Below are 20030 nucleotides of genomic sequence, written 5' to 3' on the forward strand. Positions count from 1 at the left end.
TCGGTTTCGATTTTTCTATTCTCTATTACGTTTTTTGAACAATGACGTCACAGTATTCTCAGCGGAACTGCCAAATTAGGACATCGACATTTCGAGCAATCCGCCATTTTTGTTTCTCGCTGCGATTTTGTAGTCCAACCGAAGTTACGAGAGGATAAGTGGAAATGTTCGGTTGTTGGATGTAGTAACCCACAAGCTTCGTTACACCGTCTCCCAGCATCAGAACCTTTTCCAAGTGCCTGGTTGAGTTTTATTTTTCACAGAAATGTACCCACATCTGTGGGTAAGGTCATTTTTGTGTGCGCGAAGCACTTTAAGGACGACTGCTTCAGCAACCTCCGCCAGTATAAAGAAGGATTTGCCGAAAGACTTGGTCTGATTGAGCGGTCAGTTCCTTCTATCTATGGAGACGACGAACAGAGCACTTCGGTAAGCTGTATATAACGCTAAAAAGTGTGATGATAAGACGTCCCTGTCATTGTTTTGTTAGCATTAGCAGTTGCACCGTCTTCATATGTTAGCGCTGTGTGCTCGTTTTAGATTATAACGTAACTTCTGTGTTAAATAGTCGTTGTAATACAGGCAGTATTGTAGTAGTGGGCATGGATGGAGAAGTTAGTGTAAATATAGTAACACACCATTGCGTTACATCCATATGAAGACGTTGTTCTTCAGGTGCATCATGGTCATTTTCATCTGGCTCCGCCGGGTCCGACTCTGGCTCCAACATGTATGGCTGGATGGACAAACCTCCCCTTGTTGACATTTTGTAAATAATGTGTGAATATAAAGTTTCTGCGCCGCTAGATAATTGTATCTGTTCTATCAAACTACAAAGATGGCCGAACAGGGTGGCGTTGAACCGAGTGTCACCTCTGCAACCTGGAGAGGAGGCGGGGTATGAAGAGACCGCCCCAAAACCAGTTGCTCTCAGAAGCACATCAGAAAAGGGGTAGAAAAGGGGCCTGTGGAGCTCTAATAATGAGGAATTCAGACCCAAGCATTGCAGTTCCGCTTTATATAGACCACAACTGTGTGATTTATATGTAAAAAGGAAGGATTTAAAAGCATGATATGTCTCCTTTAAAAGAAAAAAAAAAAAAACAAGACTGAAACTAAAAGCAGGAGAAACTAGGTGATCTCAGTCTGCCCCCTGCAGGACGCACTGAGGAACTGCAGCGCGCTTGAGCTGGACGTAAAACTGGTGACTTGTCACGACATTGAGAGTTTTCATCAGACGGCAGAACAGCTGCTCCATCACCAACAAGCAAGCTGCTGGACTCAACCCTGACGGAGAAATGTCAGGAGATGCAGTCTGCAGGGGAGGAACATCCTCTACCTGAATCCAGAGAGAAGAATCCCCCCCGGACACTGGAGCTGCAGTTCGGGGGGGAACGTTCACATCCTTCCAGAGAGGAAAACCTGTTCTTGTTCCGGATTGTCCAACAATGAAAGACATCGTGTCCTGCCACATGGAGACGGGACGCCAAACCCGTCTTCTTCTCACCAAGGATGAGACATCATAGGTCAAAGGTCATTTCAAACCTTCATAGAGCTCCGTCCAATCAGAAGGCAGCAATTAAAAAACAGCTTGTTTTCTGGGAAAAATACTTTATAAGTCAAAATATTATTCGTCAAAATACAGTTGATACAGGAAGAACGTACTACAAATAAATACATGGTGAAGAAGCCGCCTGGTGGCTGCTCGTGGTACAGATGCTCTGCAGCGCCGCCTGGTGGCTGCTCGTGGTACAGACGCTCTGCAGCGCCGCCTGGTGGCTGCTCGTGGTAGACGCTCTGCAGCGCCGCCTGGTGGCTGCTCGTGGTACAGACGCTCTGCAGCGCCGCCTGGTGGCTGCTCGTGGTACAGACGCTCTGCAGCGCCGCCTGGTGGCTGCTCGTGGTACAGACGCTCTGCAGCGCCGCCTGGTGGCTGCTCGTGGTAGACGCTCTGCAGCGCCACCTGGTGGCTGCTCGTGGTACAGACGCTCTGCAGCGCCACCTGGTGGCTGCTCGCGGTAGACGCTCTGCAGCGCCACCTGGTGGCTGCTCGCGGCAGACGCTCTGCAGCGCCACCTGGTGGCTGCTCGCGGCAGACGCTCTGCAGCGCCACCTGGTGGCTGCTCGCGGTAGACGCTCTGCAGCGCCGCCTGGTGGCTGCTCGTGGTACAGACGCTCTGCAGCACCACCGAAGCTAATAGCTGTTGTGTTAATTTGGAGGCAAACATGAGCTTGAAGAAAAAAAACGCTGGTTCGGATCCGAGCGTCTTCGTATCGTATCTTCCTCACGTTACGTTTACGTTAAAGTAGCAGCAACTTTACGAGTTAGCACCTACATTTTACGGTTTGTTTCAGCTTTGCTGTTTAACGTGTTTTTATGCTAATTCAACAGAAGCCGTTGTTTCGTCTGCTAACATCTCATTCATGCTAACGTTTGGCTCCTGATAGGATTATTCTTTCTCTATATTTTAATTAGCATCTTTCAGAGCGTTGAAAGGCACATGAAGTTTTAAGTAGGACCCATCAGGAGAGCCCCTGCACCACCTGCTGGTACTACGTGGTATTACAGGTCAGGCTGAGGCTAGCTGTTAGCATCAGTAGCTATCTTTAGGTGGAACTTTTTAACATTTCATGGACTGGAACTAAACTTAGAGCGCGTGAAAGCAGATTTTGAGGCTTTAAAAATTCAGTTTGTGACGTTTATTCATTCAAAATATAAAAATAAGCTGAATCATCGTGTCAGGATAGCTTGCGGCTAGCTCGGTAGCTTAAACACATGTCGGTAGTGTTTCCGTTAACTGATCGCACAAAGAGTTTAACGAGGTCTAAAGCTTCAGGACATAGCATAGACTGTCGTCCACGCTAATGGCAACATTAACTTTAGCAGAATGAGAATAAGTCAGCTAACGTTTATCTTGTCAGGCTAACGCAGCAGCTTATGCTATCCTACCGTGTTCAGCAAAGGTGAGCAGCTGATGTGCTAGCTTAAACAACACTGTGATGGCTAACTTATCTGTGAACGTAACTTGTTTCCGTGAATGCTACAGCTAAGTTGTTCTTGCAAAGTTAGCAGGTAGCTTAGCTTGATTCCGTTAATGTTCCCTTGCTTACATAAGAACAGCGCGTAAAAACAATGCTAACATTTCCTGTGCCGTTTCTGCTAATGTAGAGGCTAGCATTAGCATAAGCACAGCAGCTAAACACAAAGAGGTTAAAATAGCACCTAAACGTAACATTATAAACGTTGCGTCTACGTAGCGCTGTTAGCAGCTAGTGACGCTAAAATATGCATTTTTTTATAGTTTTATTTCAGCTTGGCTGCATATCGGAGATATTAAACTTAAACTAACGTCTCATTGTGAGGAATATATAGAAAATATATAGAAAATATATAGAAAATATATAGAAAATAAACCGCGCTAGCTTGACTGGATCTAGCTTCCATCACCAGAGTCGTAGTGAACGTTACGAAGCGTCGCTTCAATCGAGTCTCCGACATTTTCTTTAAAACTTCCAGATGATTAATATTTACACTTTTATCCAAAAACTTCACAAAACGTCCCACTTGGTTCAAATCCGACAAGAGGTTCGGATCCCGCCGATGATGACGATGATGATGAAGAAGAAGCAGAAGTCCAGGAGGAGCCCTGGTGGACAGTTGAAGGCACTGCGTCTCCTCCGCAGGCGCTACGTGTGGTGAACCTCGTGGAACATGAGCTCACGAGGAATCGCCGTCTCGGCTCCGAACACTTTGGAGGCTCGACGCTCGAAGGCGGAAACCATCTGCTTCACCACTTCATCGAAGAAGACGTGGGCCAGCTGGGAGTGGAGGAGGGAGCGGAACTCAAAGGAGATCTGGAGGAGGAGGAGGAGGAGGAGGAGGAGGAAGAGGAGGAGCAGGAGGAGGAGGAAGAGGAAGAGGAGGTAGAGGAGCAGGAGGAGGAGGAAGAGGAAGAGGAGGAGGAAGAGGAAGAGTTAGCAGAGCTTTAGGAGAAAAACATCCGTCACAGTTAGCTGCTAGCGTTAGCACGCTCATTGTTTCTACATAGACTGGCGCCGCCTGACACGCAGTCGCCATCTTGGATGAGTATGGGTGGTAACGTGGTAACGCCAGCAGCTCCGATGTGGAAAAGAACCAAGGTTCTTCTGAGGAACCAATCGAGCAGCTGGGAGGAGGTGGTGTGTTTTCTCCTGAGCCAGTGAACGGGTGGAGGAGTGACTCACCGAGAAGTCCACCGTGCAGGTCCGAGGGTAACCAGGAAGACCAGGACTGAACCGCCACACCGTCTCCAGGTGGTTGAACAGCTTCCCCTCGGAGCAGGACGCCTGGACCACGTTAAACACACACCTTCACTGAACACACACCTTCACTAAACACACACCTTCACTAAACACACACCTTCACTAAACACACACCTTCACTAAACACACACCTTCACTGAACACACACCTTCACTAAACACACACCTTCACTAAACACACACCTTCACTGAACACACACCTTCACTGAACACACACCTTCACTAAACACACACCTTCACTGAACACACACCTTCACTGAACACACACCTTCACTAAACACACACCTTCACTGAACACACACCTTCACTGAACACACACCTTCACTGAACACACACCTTCACACACACCTTCACTAAACACACACCTTCACTAAACACACACCTTCACTAAACACACACCTTCACTAAACACACACCTTCACTGAACACACACCTTCACTGAACACACACCTTCACTGAACACATACCTTCACTAAACACACACCTTCACTAAACACACACCTTCACACACACCTTCACTGAACACACACCTTCACTGAACACACACCTTCACTGAACACACACCTTCACACACACCTTCACTGAACACACACCTTCACTAAACACACACCTTCACACACCTTCACTGAACACACACCTTCACTAAACACACACCTTCACTGAACACACACCTTCACTGAACACACACCTTCACTGAACACACACACACACACACACACACCTTCACTAAACACACACTTTCGTTAAACACACACCTTCACACACACACACCTTCACTAAACACACACACCTTCACACACACCTTCACTAAACACACACCTTCCCTAAACACACACCTTCACACACACCTTCACACACACCTTCACTAAACACACACCTTCACACACACCTTCACTGAACACACACCTTCACACACACACACACACACACACACCTTCACTAAACACACACTTTCGTTAAACACACACCTTCACACACACACACCTTCACTAAACACACACACCTTCACACACACCTTCACTAAACACACACCTTCCCTAAACACACACCTTCACACACACCTTCACACACACCTTCACTAAACACACACCTTCACACACACCTTCACACACACCTTCACACACACCTTCACTAAACACACACCTTCACACACACCTTCACACACACCTTCACACACACCTTCACTAAACACACACCTTCACACACACCTTCACACACACCTTCACACACACCTTCACACACACCTTCACTAAACAGACACCTTCCCTAAACACACACCTTCACACACACCTTCACTAAACACACACCTTCACTAAACAGACACCTTCCCTAAACACACACCTTCACACACACCTTCACACACACCTTCACACACACACACCTTCACCAGTCATCCATCCATTCACTAAGCTGTGTGTCCCTGACAGAAGACCCAGACCCTGGCTGGGACCCAGCCCTCCTGTGCTGCTCACCTTGACCAGGTGGGGGCGCACAGTGGTGACCAGGGAGGTGTAGTTCTCCGCCAGGGGGGGGAAGCCCACCGTCAGCTTGGCCTTGCAGAACCCGGACCGCTTGAAGACCACGTCAGACTTGTTGCACCAGGGAACGAAGAGGCGGTAGTCCTCCACCGCCGAGACCACCTGGTAGATCTCCTGCATGGAGTACCTGCAAGACAGGGACCAGAGTCACCACCAGACCAGCAGGACCAGGACCAGTCACCACTGCACCAGCAGGACACGGACCAGAGTCACCACTACACCAGCAGGACCAGGGTCACCACTGCACCAGCATAACCAGGACCAGAGTCACCACTACACCAGCAGGTCACGGACCAGAGTCACCACTACACCAGCAGGACCAGGGTCACCACTGCACCAGCATAACCAGGACCAGAGTCACCACTACACCAGCAGGACACGGACCAGAGTCACCACTACACCTGCAGGACCAGGACCCCCCTCCCTCACCCGATGATGCGTCTCTCAGAGTATTCCTTCCTCCTGGACAAAGACTCTGGCAGGTTGAAGAAGTGACGAGTTGGAGGAGAGACGTGTCCTGAAGAGACTCCGGCCAGGAGGGGGCGCCGAGTCATCAGGATCCCGCATGACGACAAATACCTGACACACACACACACACACACACACACACACACACACACACACACACACACACACACACACACACACACACACACACACACACACACACACAACTTTACAAAGACGAGTTGACATGTTCTTACAGGACTAGTTGACATGATTTTATATAGTAAATGGACTTCACTTATATAGCGCTTAAACATGGTTCATTCACAGACGACTAGAGGCTGCAGCCATGTCACCCCAACAGGAGCAGTTTGAGGCAGAAATGGGAATCGAACCTGTAACCTTCTGAATGGGAGACGACCGCTCTATCAACCGAGTTATGACATGTTTTTACTGGCACGAGTTGACATGTTTACAGGACTAGTTGGCAAGTTTACAAAGACTAGTTGACATGTTTTTACGAGCACTAGTTGACAGGACTAGTTGGCATGTTTACAAAGACTAGTTGACATGTTTTAACAGGCACTAGTTGACATGTTTATAGACATTAGAGGCATGTTTACAAAGACTAGTTGACATGTTTTAACAGGACTAGTTGACATGTTTTAACAGGCACTAGTTGACATGTTTACAGGACTAGTTGGCATGTTTATAGACATTAGAGGCATGTTTACAAAGACTAGTTGACATGTTTTAACAGGACTAGTTGACATGTTTTACTGGCACAAGTTGACATGTTTACAGGACTAGTTGGCATCTTTACAAAGACTAGTTGACATGTTTTTACCGGACTAGTTGACATATTTATAGACATTTGTTGGCATGTTTACAAAGACTAGTTCCCATGTTTAAAAGACTAGTTGACATGTTTTTACCGGACTAGTTGACATGTTTTTACTGGCACAAGTTGACATGTTTACAGGACTAGTTGGCATCTTTACAAAGACTAGTTGACATGTTTTTACCGGACTAGTTGACATATTTATTAGACATTAGTTGGCATGTTTACAAAGACTAGTTCCCATGTTTAAAAGACTAGTTGACGTGTTTTCACAGGAATAGTTGACATGATTACAGAGACTATTCAAAGTGTTCACTAACTACGGTTAACCAGCCATGAGGCCCCGCCTCCCTGTGCGGCGGACAGGTGAGTGTGTGAACGGTACCTGACGCCACTCCGGCCCCGCAGCGGTCTCACGCACGGGACGCCGCTCCTGTCCCGCAGCTGTCTCACGCACTGGACGAAGATTCGTAGACTCCGGTCGCCTCTCGCCATCTTTCTTCTTCTTCTTCTCTGTCGGCTGTTTGACTCGCAGAGGCCCCGCCCAGTGACCTACACTCAGCACGCCCATTGGACGAGGCAGAAACCGCGGAGGGCTCTCATTTGTCGGCCCCGCTTTCAATCGGTGCAACCGTCAGCGGAACGCGCATGACGTGCACGCGCGAGAGTGTCACGAGATGCTGGCAGAGATTCCGGAAAGAGCCAGTTTACACAAGTTAAACACACACACACACACACACACACACACACACACGCGAACGAGTGACAATCGCACACACACAAGTTGATACAGACGTTAGACACACACAAAATACACGTACACGCAATCATTATTTATCAACGTTTGTACGTGTAGAGTTAGAGACACACAGAAACACGTTACACTATGTGTGTAAGTGTGAAACCTGTTAATCTTTGTTTCCAACACAGTTCAACATTCACGTAAATCCACAGATTACAAATTAAAGGGCTTTTAGTTCGAAAGGGCTCACAAATATAACGCAGATGTGCCAGTGACGTCATTTCCGGCTCAGGCTCAACCAACGCACCGTCAAAATGGCGAAGATCGCCAAAACCCACGAAGGTAAATTCTTATTAAAAGCCGCCAAGTGCGTGTTTTCGGAGCGGTGTGAGTAAGTGTGTGCTCTCGGTGTTTGGAGGCTCATGTGTCGGTGTGTGCAGACCCGCTGCGGAGCCTCTGTTCCCGGTAAATACCAGATAATCCGCGGGCCCGCCGCGGACATCATGGCGCTGCCTTAGCTTTAGCCCGTTAGCTCCTTTCGACGTCGCACGGCTCCTCGCTAATTGTTGACTGATTAACGTGAACTGGCACATGCACACGCACTTTGGTCTGCCTAGTTTTACCCCTAATCCCAATTTCTTATTGTATCTGTCGTTCAACTGCGGTTAATTCGTTGCTGTTGTTTCTTGCTAACTCCGTTAGCATTAGCTCCGGACAATAACACGCAGGAGCCACTTCAAATAATCCCAGTTAATTAGTTTGAGTGATTCCACGGCGAAATCAAGATATTGTGGAGAGAATCTGAGTTAAACAAGAGAACGAAGATATTCTGGAGATAATCTGGATTGAACAAGAGTAATTAAGAAATCAGTTAATTCCGAGCCGCGGTCGCGCCCTCTCCTTTAGATTACTGTATCTACAGTAGCTGTGATTATCATTAACATGCGTCAGTATCATCCAGATTATAGAGCATCCTCTTCTAACATCCAGGTTATAGAGCATCCTCTTCTAACATCCAGATTACAGAGCATCTTCCCCTCTAACACCCAGGTTATAGAACATCTTCCTCTAACACCCAGGTTATAGAGCTTCTTCCCCCTCTAACATCCAGGTTATAGAGCATCTTCCCCCTCTAACATCCAGGTTATAGAGCATCTTCCCCCGCTAACACCCAGTTTATAGAGCATCTTCCTCTAACATCCAGATTACAGAGCATCTTCCCCTCTAACACCCAGGTTATAGAGCATCTTCCTCCTCTAACACCCAGGTTATAGAGCATCTTCCTCTAACACCCAGGTTATAGAGCTTCTTCCTCTAACATCCAGCCCTAGAAAGAATGTGGGTTCTCCTTTATTGGATTCCAGGAGCTGTATCACTTTGAGTAACCATTGTTGTTTGTCTTCACTGTGCAGACATCGAGGCCCAGATCCTGGAGATCCAGGGCATGAAGGCCTCCCTGCTGGAGGAAGGAGACCAGGGCGTGGGCCTAGACTCCACCGGCTTCTACGACCAGGAGATCTACGGCGGCAACGACAGCCGCTTCACCGGATACGTCACCTCCATCGCTGCCAACGAGCAGGAGGAGGTGAGTGTGGCACTGCGACCCCTCCCCCGTCTTCGGTCGAGTCGGTGGCTCTGACCCCAACTGTCTGTCTCCTCCCTCAGGACGATGAAGAAGATGCACAGACCAGCCTGCTGGGCCAGAAGAAACCAGGGTACCACGCTCCTGTGGCCATTCTCAACGCCATCCCGCAGTCTGATGAACAGGTGAGTGTGGTCAACGCCCCTCTATACAGGGCCAGGCAGGGTTCAGGTCCACAGTGGTCCCGCGGGACGGTCCTGGTACTGGAGCACCTGGGCACGTTGTCTGGACAGCATGAATTCCTCAGGACTTGCTCCCATGAGGTCCCACTGACGTTGACCTTCTGGTTGCCTCCTGCAGTACGACCCCTTCGCGGAGCACCGTCCTCAGAAGATCGCCGAGCGCGAGGACGAGTACAAAGCCCGGCGCAGACAGATGATCATCTCGCCCGAACGTCTCGACCCTTTTGCAGACGGTAAATCTGGCTCCTTTTTGTCCCCATTACATGTCCGCCCTGTTGTTTTGTCCACGGCTCCCCATGCGCCCCTCATGACTGCCCCCTGGAGTCTCACTCGGTGCTTACTGCTGTTTAACCCTTCGACCGCCACACCACACTTTGGACTGCTCCCAGTCAATCAGTTGGAAAAGTGTTTACTGAAGCTAACCAGCTAGCTGACCCAGCCGGGCTAGTGCTAGCTGGTCCAATACCAGAAGCTGGAGACGAGCCGGCTCCTGCCACCTCCTCTCAGGTCCTCCACACTGGAGCTTGGGTGAGGCCGTGGCCGTGCTGTGAGAGTCGGAGGGTTAACCATCTCCTGTGACTGAGGAGCTCACAGTGTGCCAGGGTTAGCTCAGGTGGGCTAAAGTCAGGACAGAAACATCTCCACCATGTTTGGAGAACCAGGAGCCGTGTTACAGAAACCTGCTGGAGCTCCACCACAGTGTGGCCAGGGGGCGGGGCCAGTTACACTGAGTGTATGCTTGCGATTAAGGGGCGGGGCTCTTACTTTGTTCCACGGCCAGCAGCAGACGGGAGAGGAGGAGCTACGGCACAGATGAGAAGAACATCTATGACATGGTTCTCCTGATGCTGAAGCAGATTGCTCAGACTGACAGCAGCTTCATGACTTTGATTGACGGGTGTAGTTTCTCTTTAAATGCCCTCTCACTTACTTCCTGGTGTTTTCTTATTCCTTCCTGTTTGTCATTACTCACTTCCTTCTCCTTTACTTACTTGGCGGTGTTACTGAGTTAGTTTGTTACTGAGTTAGTTATTGTCCTCAGATTCAGTTGTTCCTTGCCCCTGTGGAGATTTATTTTAGTTAGGTAGTAGTTACTTAGGTAGTCAAGACGGGAGACGTTCCCTGGACTTGATCTACGGGACGCTTCCTGTTCTTGTGCTACAACTCTTGTTCCTGCGGCCAAGTTCCATTGTCCTTCAATTTCCCCTGGTGCAGTTCTGGTTACAGTGGTGCAGTTACTGTAGTTCTTTTGGCGTGGTTCCAGTTCCTGTGATGTTCTTGGGGTTCCTGTGGTCCAGTTCTTGTTATTTGGTTCTGGTTCCTGTGGTCCAGTTGTTGTGGTGTGTTTCCGGTTCCTGTGGTGCGGCTCCTGGTCTCAGTGTGTTTCAGTCAGCTGGGTCGGGCCCTGGTCATGTAGAGAAGCTCGTTGTACTGAGATGTTGTGTCAACACCTTCTATCTTCCAGCAGTGTAAAATAGAAGGTGTTGTAGCAGAATGTTGTGCCTCCATATTCCTCAGGCCCATACTAACTGTTCTAATTTCTCTCCTCCAGCAGTACTGCTTTGCCAGTCCTGTACTGCACTGTTAGGTGCAGCCGTCCTCCTGTGGAGGTTATGGTTCAGTTTGGTCAGGGTCCACTGGGGCTGTGAGGGGGATCAGAGGCAGCTCCAACTACACCCCCTCCAGGAGCCCCGCCCCCCACACCTCTTTCCTTTCTTTACATTCGGCTTCTCCACGCTTCCAAATTCAGAGCCGATGTCATGTAGGCCGGTGTGGTTCTCAGAGTGTGGTGCCGGGCCCCCCGGGGGACGTTTGGTACAGACCGAGGCCCCGTTCCGTTCACACCACCACGCTTCAAGTGGAAACCGAATTTGTCTCTGTGTAGACAGTGGGAATGTTAATCCTGGTCCTGGTCCTGGTCCTGGTCCTGGTCCTGGTCCTGGTCCTGGTCCTGGTCCTCGTCCTCACGTTGGTACTAACTAGTAGTTCTGCACATGCTCAGTAGAGCCAATCAGAACAAAGTTTCCTCCTGTCATGACTCCCAGTCCATATTCTCCTGGACTTGGTCGTTTTATTTTGACAGTCACCATAATAATAATCTAACTTGGTAGTTTTATTTTGACAGTCACCATAATAACAATCTAACTTGGTAGTTTTATTTTGACAGTCACCATAATAATAATCTAACTTGGTGGTTTTATTTTGACATTCACGGTAATAACAATCTAACTTGGGGTTTTTATTTTGACAGTCACCATAATAACAGTCCAACTTGGTCTGTCCACTAGAATGTTTAGATCACATTGTTCTCTGCTGCAAAAACAAAGAGCAGCACCACCTAGTGTTCTGACATGCTTACTACATAGTGTTCAGTGTTTGTGACAATGTGGAAACAGACATTGTTTAGAGTGTTGCCGTGGAAACGTTTTTTGAAACAAGCAGTGTTTCCATTTGAAAGGTGTAAACGGAGCGTTGGGCTGCAGGGTGAGAACAGACCGGCCTTCGAGCAAGAACAACCAACAGCACCAACTAGTGGCCCATCATGCCAACTGCATCGTTTTCTGTGTAAACATAAAAGTTTTCTGGAACAAAAACAATGTTTGGACTTGAATGGTTGTGGTGTGAACGGGCCTGAGGTGGCGAAGACGAGCTGCCAGAATCAACACCACAGCGCCTGGTACCAGGAAGGTTCTGGTGCCTCTAATGTCTTGAAGAAAGACGAGGGGCTGGAGGTTCACGGGTCCGCTCACACTCTGAGAACTGCCCATGTGTCCGTAGACTTGAGGAAGCAGACATTTTCAACTGTGATGTCCACATGCTTTGTCTCTGAGTACAACACAGGTGGTATTCTGTTGTGTGTGAGTTCCAACCTTTTCCAAAGTGTTACTAATGGCACAGAGCGATTTTCTAGGCTTCTTTTCTGCCGGTTGAAGTCCGACTGCAGAAGGACCCTCTGCACTGAAAGTGTACGTATTCTGAAGAGCAGCAGGAGCCGCCATCAGTGAAGGCTCGACTCGTCCACGCACTCACAGAGAGCAGCAGCACCTCAGCCTGTTCCTCACAGCACGCCACACACACACTCACTCACTCACTCACACACTGACCACACAGAGCAGGAACATGTAACTGTCAGCTGTCTTTGTGATAACCCCTGACCTCCGCGCCCCCGCTCATCACCCCCCCCGCCTTCTTGTTGCTGCTCTCTCGCACAGGGGGCAAAACGCCGGACCCTAAGCTGCAGGTTAGGTCGTACGTCGACGTCATGTTGGAGCAGAACCTGTCCAAAGAGGAGGTGAGACGTCTGCCGAGTCCAGGAGTCACATTGGCCACTGTCTCCACTGTCAACCGCTTCTTGTCCCTGTCTTGTCGTCCCTCTCATGATGTCCTGCGTTGTGTCCTCAGAGGGAGATCCGTCAGCAGCTGGCAGAAAAAGCTAAATCCGGGGAGTTGAAGGCGGTGAACGGCTCGGCTGCGTCGCAGGCGGCGGCGGCGGCGGCAGCAGCAGCCAAACGGAAACGCCGCTGGGACCAGACCGCCGACCAGACGCCCTCCAACACCACCCCCAAAAAACTGTCCAGCTGGGACCAGGCCGACGCCTCCACAGATGTGAGCCATCCGCCGAGCGCCCCCCCCATCTCAGAGACTCCGCCCTCTGACTGTGTGTGTCTGTGTTTCAGACGCCCGGACACACACCCGCTCACACGCCCTCCAACAGCCGGTGGGACGAGACGCCCGGACGGCCCAAAGGCAGCGAGACGCCCGGAGCCACGCCCAGCAGCCGCATGTGGGACCCTACGCCCAGCCACACGCCCGCCGGGGCCGCCACGCCCGGCAGAGACACGCCCGGTCACGCCACGCCCGGTCACGGCGGTGCCACAGGAAGCGTTCGCAAGAACCGCTGGGACGAGACTCCAAAGACAGAGAGGGAGACGCCCGGGCACGGCAGCGGCTGGGCGGAGACGCCCCGCACAGACCGCGGAGACGAGTCGGTGGGGGAGACGCCCACGCCCGGCGCCAGCAAGAGGAAGTCCCGCTGGGACGAAACGCCCGCCAGTCAGATGGGGTCCTCCACGCCACTGCTCACCCCTGGAAAGACGCCCATAGGGACCCCCGCCATGAACATGGCTACTCCGACCCCAGGTACCTCGACGCTCCGCTTCCTGTCTGCAGGGACTCGCGCACTCGCTGTCTCTCTCTGTCTCACTCTCTGTCTCGCTCTGTCTCTCTCTCGCTCTGTCTCACTCTCTGTCTCACTCTCTGTCTCGCTCTCTGTCTCTCTCTCGCTCTCTGTCTCACTCTCTGTCTCTGTCTCGCTCTGTCTCACTCTCTGTCTCGCTCTCTGTCTCTCTCTCGCTCTCTGTCTCACTCTCTGTCTCTCTGTCTCTGTCTCGCGCTCTGTCTCTCTCTCACTCTGTCTCGCTCTCGTTCTCTCTCTGTCTCACTCTCTGTCTCTCTCTCTGACATCCTGCCGTCTCTCTGCTGCTCCCTGCAGGTCACCTGATGAGCATGACCCCTGAGCAGCTACAGGCCTGGCGGTGGGAGCGTGAGATTGACGAGAGGAACCGTCCCCTGACAGACGATGAGCTGGATGCCATGTTCCCCGAGGGCTACAAGGTCAGTGAAGCACTCAGACCACAACCTGGACCAGGGTCCGGGGGGTAGGGCTCCAGCAGATCCTGATCACTGAGACGTGTCTCCCCTTCAGGTGTTGCCTCCTCCGGCCGGATACGTTCCAATCCGCACACCGGCTCGCAAGCTGTCGGCCACGCCCACTCCCATCGGAGGCATGACGGGCTTCCACATGCAGGTGGAGGACCGAACCACCAAGCAGATGAACGACCAGCCGTCAGGGAACCTCCCCTTCCTCAAACCTGACGACATTCAGTACTTTGACAAGCTGCTGGTGAGCCTGCACTCGTTTATCTGCCTCTGTCTCTCTCTCGATCTCTCTCAATCTCTCTCGCTCACTCTGTCTCTCTCCCTTTTTCTCTCTTGTCTCTCCCCGTCTGTCACTCTCCCTCTCTCTCTGTGTCTGTCACGGTGTCTCTCTACCAATCTTTCTGCTTGTTCCAGGTGGAGGTGGACGAGTCCACTCTGAGTCCTGAGGAGCAGAAAGAGAGGAAGATCATGAAGCTGCTGCTGAAGATCAAGAACGGAACTCCGCCCATGAGAAAGGTGAGTGTGTGGCTCCGCCCTGCGGGTGGCCGCAGTGTGAATACCGGCCTGCTACAGGATCTCTGAGAGCAGCCGACACCAGACCTGGACCTGGGAGGCTCCTCCTGATCTTACCCTCATGTTGAGGACTAAGTGGTCTTTAATCTGAGCTCTAACTTGAGGTTCTGCTCTGTCTGCTCAGGCCGCTCTGCGTCAGATCACTGATAAAGCTCGGGAGTTTGGCGCCGGGCCGCTCTTCAACCAGATCCTGCCGCTGCTCATGTCTCCTACGCTGGAGGACCAGGAGCGCCACCTGCTGGTCAAGGTCATCGACCGCATCCTGTACAAGCTGGACGACCTGGTGCGGCCGTACGTACACAAGGTCAGTTGTCTGTCTGTCTGTCTGTCTGTCTGTCTGTCTGTCTGTCTGTCTGTCTGTCTGTCTGTCTGTCTGTGTGTGACGGTGTCTCTGTGTTCAGATCCTGGTGGTGATCGAGCCGCTGCTCATCGATGAAGACTACTACGCCCGAGTCGAGGGCCGAGAGATCATCTCCAACCTGGCCAAGGTGAGCCGCGCTCCGAGCCGCCGTGTCGGCGCCGTGCGAACTATTCTCGCCTGGCGGACCATCCCGTGGTCACGTTAGGGCTAGTCGTTCGCTAGATTACTGCCAACACGAGAGCTGGCAGGCCGGCGGTTCAGCCGGTCTGTTCTCACCCTGCACCCGTTGGCTACAGACCAACGCTACGCCGCGGTCGCACCTTTCAAATCAAAACATCGCTTTGGTTTCAGGAAAGCTTCATGTTGCCACTGCAACCTTCTGAGAACCATATTCATTTCTTCTCTCTTCCGTCTCTTCCAGGCCGCTGGTTTGGCCACCATGATCTCCACCATGCGTCCAGACATCGACAATATGGACGAGTATGTGAGGAACACCACGGCCCGAGCGTTCGCCGTGGTGGCGTCGGCCCTTGGCATCCCGTCGCTGCTGCCGTTCCTCAAGGCCGTGTGCAAGAGCAAAAAGTCGTGGCAGGCCCGGCACACCGGCATCAAGATCGTACAGCAGATCGCCATCCTCATGGGCTGCGCCATCCTGCCTCACCTCCGCAGCCTGGTGGAGATCATCGAGCACGGTACTGTCTCTGTCTCTGTCTCTGTCTCTGTCTCTGTCTCTGTCTCTGTCTCTGTCTCTCTCTGTCTCTGTCTCTGTCTCCGTCTCCGTCTGTGTGGGGTCCACCCGGTGTGGTTTCATTTTCCTGACATGGACTGGGTGACTTGTGGTCACGTCTTGTCTCTTGTCTGTGTCTGATTGTCTCACGTGGACATGTTGTTGGACGAGTGTCCCGGCCTGCTCCGTGCAGGTGTTGCAGTAGTCATGCCCTCCTCTGTGTGGCACCGCAGGTCTGGTGGACGAGCAGCAGAAGGTGAGGACCATCAGCGCTTTGGCCATCGCCGCCCTGGCCGAGGCCGCCACGCCGTACGGCATCGAGTCCTTCGACTCGGTGCTGAAGCCACTGTGGAAGGGCATCCGGCAGCACCGAGGAAAGGTCTGGAGTTCGATCCTCTGCATCAGTGTTGTCCAGGACCGGTCCTGGTGGGTCTACGTCCTGGAGGACTTCCATCCAAAGGGTCTTCAGAAGTCCTCCAAGACGGAGACGCCCCAGGACCAGGACTGCACACCCACTATAGACCCGGTGTGTGACTCGTGTTGTTTGAACTGGTCTGACTCTTCTCCAGGGTCTGGCAGCGTTCCTGAAAGCCATCGGCTACCTGATCCCCCTGATGGACGCCGAGTACGCCAACTACTACACCCGAGAGGTGATGCTGATCCTCATCCGAGAGTTCCAGTCCCCCGACGAGGAGATGAAGAAGATCGTGCTCAAGGTGAGGAGACAGTGACCGGCAGCCGTATGAGGCCCCCATCACCACCCCCACCTCCACCTCCTCCTCTCACCGCCGGTCTGTGTGTCCTTGTGTGAGACAGGTGGTGAAGCAGTGCTGTGGTACCGACGGCGTGGAGGCTAACTACATCAAGACGGAGATCCTGCCGCCGTTCTTCAAACACTTCTGGCAGCACCGGATGGCTCTGGACCGCAGGAACTACAGACAGGTGCTCTCTCACACACTGACCACCGGGGGGGTGTCACGCTGCCCGACTGACCACCGGGGGGGTGTCACGCTGCCCGACTGACCACCGGGGGGGGGGTTGTTGCGGTTCTTTCAGCTGGTGGACACCACGGTGGAGCTAGCCAACAAGGTGGGTGCGGCGGAGATCATCTCTCGCATTGTGGATGACCTGAAGGATGAGGCGGAGCAGTACAGGAAGATGGTGATGGAGACTATCGAGAAGATCATGGGCAACCTGGGCGCCGCCGACATCGACCACAAGCTGGAGGAGCAGCTGATCGACGGCATCCTGTACGCCTTCCAGGAGCAGACCACCGAGGTCAGTTTTCTCTCTGGAGGTTCTTGCGTATCGCCGGCCTCCAGACCTGCAGGTTGACTCGTCTCGTCCGCAGGACTCGGTGATGCTGAACGGCTTCGGGACGGTGGTGAACGCCCTCGGGAAGCGGGTGAAGCCCTACCTGCCCCAGATCTGCGGTACGGTGCTGTGGCGTCTCAACAACAAGTCCGCCAAAGTCCGTCAGCAGGCCGCCGACCTCATCTCCCGCACTGCCGTGGTCATGAAGACCTGCCAGGAGGTACGCCGTCTTCAAAACACACCCCGGCCAGGCTGGGTCTGTCGGTGAGCTAATGCTGGTGCCTGTTCCTGCAGGAGAAACTGATGGGTCACCTCGGTGTGGTTCTGTACGAGTACCTGGGAGAAGAATACCCTGAGGTCCTGGGCAGCATCCTGGGAGCTCTGAAGGCCATCGTAAACGTCATCGGTACGTGTCGACTCACTTCACGTGCTAGCTAGGGTAGCTATGGTAACCATGGTAACCATGGTAGCGTTTGGACTGCGGGCTTCGCTCTCACCGCTGGTGTGCTTACAGGAATGCACAAGATGACTCCTCCCATCAAAGACCTGCTGCCTCGCCTGACGCCCATCTTGAAGAACCGTCACGAGAAAGTCCAGGAGAACTGCATCGACCTGGTGGGCCGGATCGCCGACAGGTGGGCGGAGTCAGACGCAGCTTCCCGTAGCGGCAGCACCTCTAGGCGGGTTGTGACGTGTGTTGTGTTTCAGGGGGGCGGAGTACGTGTCGGCCCGGGAGTGGATGAGGATCTGCTTCGAGCTCCTGGAGCTGCTGAAGGCCCACAAGAAGGCCATCCGCCGAGCGACTGTCAACACCTTCGGCTACATCGCCAAAGCCATCGGGTGAGTGCCGCCGCCGCCACACCGTGGTGTAAACACCGCCCGAAACGCGTGTTGTTGTCTGACGCCTCTCGCCCCTCAGTCCCCACGACGTCCTGGCCACGCTGCTCAACAACCTGAAGGTGCAGGAGCGTCAGAACCGGGTCTGCACCACCGTGGCCATCGCCATCGTGGCCGAGACCTGCTCGCCCTTCACCGTGCTGCCGGCGCTCATGAACGAGTACCGCGTGCCCGAGCTCAACGTGCAGAACGGCGTGCTGAAGTCGCTCTCCTTCCTGTTCGAGTACATCGGCGAGATGGGTAAAGACTACATCTACGCCGTCACGCCACTGCTGGAGGACGCACTGATGGACAGGTGAGCAGGAAGTCTCCAGATTACCGCCGGTAGGCGACCGCGGCTACAAGTAACCGTCCGTCCCCCCGTCCCCCGTTCCCCGTTCCCCCCCGGCAGAGACCTGGTCCACCGACAGACCGCCAGCGCCGTGGTGCAGCACATGTCCCTGGGCGTCTACGGCTTCGGCTGTGAGGACTCGCTCAACCACCTGCTGAACTACGTCTGGCCCAACGTGTTTGAGACGTCGCCGCACGTCATCCAGGCCGTCATGGGCGCCCTGGAGGGGCTGCGGGTCGCCATCGGGCCCTGCCGCATGCTGCAGTACTGCCTCCAGGTGAGAGCACCACCGCTGGTAACCATGGCAACCTGCTAGGTCTGTTTCTTCAGGGTCTGTTTCTTCAGGGTCTGTTCCTTCAGGTCTGTTTGGGTGTGTTTTGTCTGTTCCTTCAGGGTCTGTTTCTTCAGGTGTGTTGGGTGTGTTGGGTCTGTTTCTTCAGGCGTGTTGTGTCTGTTCCTTCAGGTCTGTTTGGGTGTGTTGCATCTGTTTCTTCAGGTGTGTTGTGTCTGTTCCTTCAGGTCTGTTTGGGTGTGTTGTGTCTGTTTCTTCAGGGTCTGTTTCTTCAGGTGTGTTGTGTCTGTTTCTTCAGGTGTGTTGTGTCTGTTCCTTCAGGTCTGTTTGGGTGTGTTGTCTGTTCCTTCAGGGTCTGTTCCTTCAGGTGTGTTGTGTCTGTTCCTTCAGGGTCTGTTCCTTCAGGTGTGTTGTGTCTGTTCCTTCAGGGTCTGTTCCTTCAGGTGTGTTGTGTCTGTTCCTTCAGGGTCTGTTCCACCCAGCTCGGAAGGTTCGAGATGTGTACTGGAAGATCTACAACTCCATCTACATCGGTTCTCAGGACGCTCTAATCGCCCACTACCCGCAGGTCTACAACGACGACAAGAACGTCTTTGTGCGCTACGAGCTGGAGTACGTGGTGTAGCCGGCCCCACCCCCTCCGCTCCACCCACCCCCTCCGCTCCACCCACCCCCTCCGCTCAACCCACCCCCTCCGCTCAACCCGCCCCCTCCGCTCCACCCACCCCCTCCGCTCCACCCACCCCCTCCGCTCCACCCACCCCCTCCGCTCCACCCACCCCCTCCGCTCAACCCGCCCCCTCCGCTCCACCCACCCCCTCTGCTCCACCCACCCCCTCCGCTCCACCCACCCTCTCCCGTGTTTTGATTAGCGTTATGGAGAGAGTGGAGTCTGTACGTATTTTTTATTTGATTCTGGATAATTCTGTTGTTCCCACACCTTCTGGTCCCATGTTGATTTATTTAACCAAATAAAACGTTTGTGTATAAAAAACCTGAAATGTTTTCATTTATTCAACCTGAAACACACACACACACACACACACACACACACACACACACACACACACACACACACACACACACACACACACACACACACACACACACACACACACACACAACTTTGGATACACACTGAGGAAGAAGCAACATGGCCATCGGCTGTCAGAGAAGAACTTCG

General features: G+C 52.6%; 2 protein-coding genes across 5 annotated transcripts; one reads left to right on the top strand and one right to left on the bottom strand.

Moving 5' to 3' along the window:
- Positions 1-1598: 1598 nt before the first annotated feature.
- Positions 1599-7763, bottom strand: coq10b (coenzyme Q10B). Of its 2 annotated transcripts, XR_013935917.1 has the most exons (6): positions 7513-7763; positions 6269-6418; positions 5774-5966; positions 4225-4326; positions 2003-3855; positions 1599-1809 (listed from the first exon to the last, which is right to left on the bottom strand). XR_013935917.1 is itself a non-coding variant. In XM_080478935.1 (5 exons), exons 1-5 carry the CDS (start codon positions 7620-7622, stop codon positions 3688-3690), a joined length of 723 nt encoding a protein of 240 aa, XP_080335061.1. In that variant the 5' UTR covers positions 7623-7763; the 3' UTR covers positions 1599-3687. The 2 variants fall into 2 exon arrangements, 1 of the variants encoding a protein (XP_080335061.1); XM_080478935.1 differs by having other exon boundaries at positions 1599-3855.
- Positions 7764-8158: 395 nt separating this feature from the next.
- sf3b1 (splicing factor 3b, subunit 1) lies at positions 8159-19845 on the top strand. Of its 3 annotated transcripts, XM_080478981.1 has the most exons (24): positions 8159-8211; positions 9282-9454; positions 9535-9636; positions 9812-9926; positions 12906-12985; positions 13096-13299; positions 13371-13833; positions 14186-14307; positions 14399-14596; positions 14767-14868; positions 15050-15229; positions 15327-15413; positions 15708-15978; positions 16247-16392; positions 16583-16729; positions 16830-16955; positions 17070-17291; positions 17365-17547; positions 17622-17733; positions 17842-17962; positions 18036-18167; positions 18247-18519; positions 18616-18832; positions 19314-19845. In XM_080478981.1, the coding sequence occupies exons 1-24, from the start codon at positions 8184-8186 to the stop codon at positions 19470-19472; spliced, it is 3963 nt and encodes a 1320-aa protein (XP_080335107.1). In that variant the 5' UTR covers positions 8159-8183; the 3' UTR covers positions 19473-19845. The 3 variants fall into 3 exon arrangements, with proteins under 3 accessions (XP_080335107.1, XP_080335109.1, XP_080335108.1); XM_080478982.1 differs by lacking the exons at positions 8159-8211; positions 9282-9454; positions 9535-9636; positions 9812-9926 and adding an exon at positions 12524-12659; XM_080478983.1 differs by lacking the exons at positions 13096-13299; positions 13371-13833; positions 14186-14307; ... (14 more) ...; positions 18616-18832; positions 19314-19845 and adding an exon at positions 12605-12659 and having other exon boundaries at positions 8164-8211; positions 12906-12964.
- Positions 19846-20030: the final 185 nt, after the last annotated feature.

Source organism: Lipophrys pholis (genome assembly GCF_963383615.2).
Source record: "Lipophrys pholis genome assembly, chromosome: 13".
Classification (NCBI taxonomy): domain Eukaryota; kingdom Metazoa; phylum Chordata; class Actinopteri; order Blenniiformes; family Blenniidae; genus Lipophrys; species Lipophrys pholis.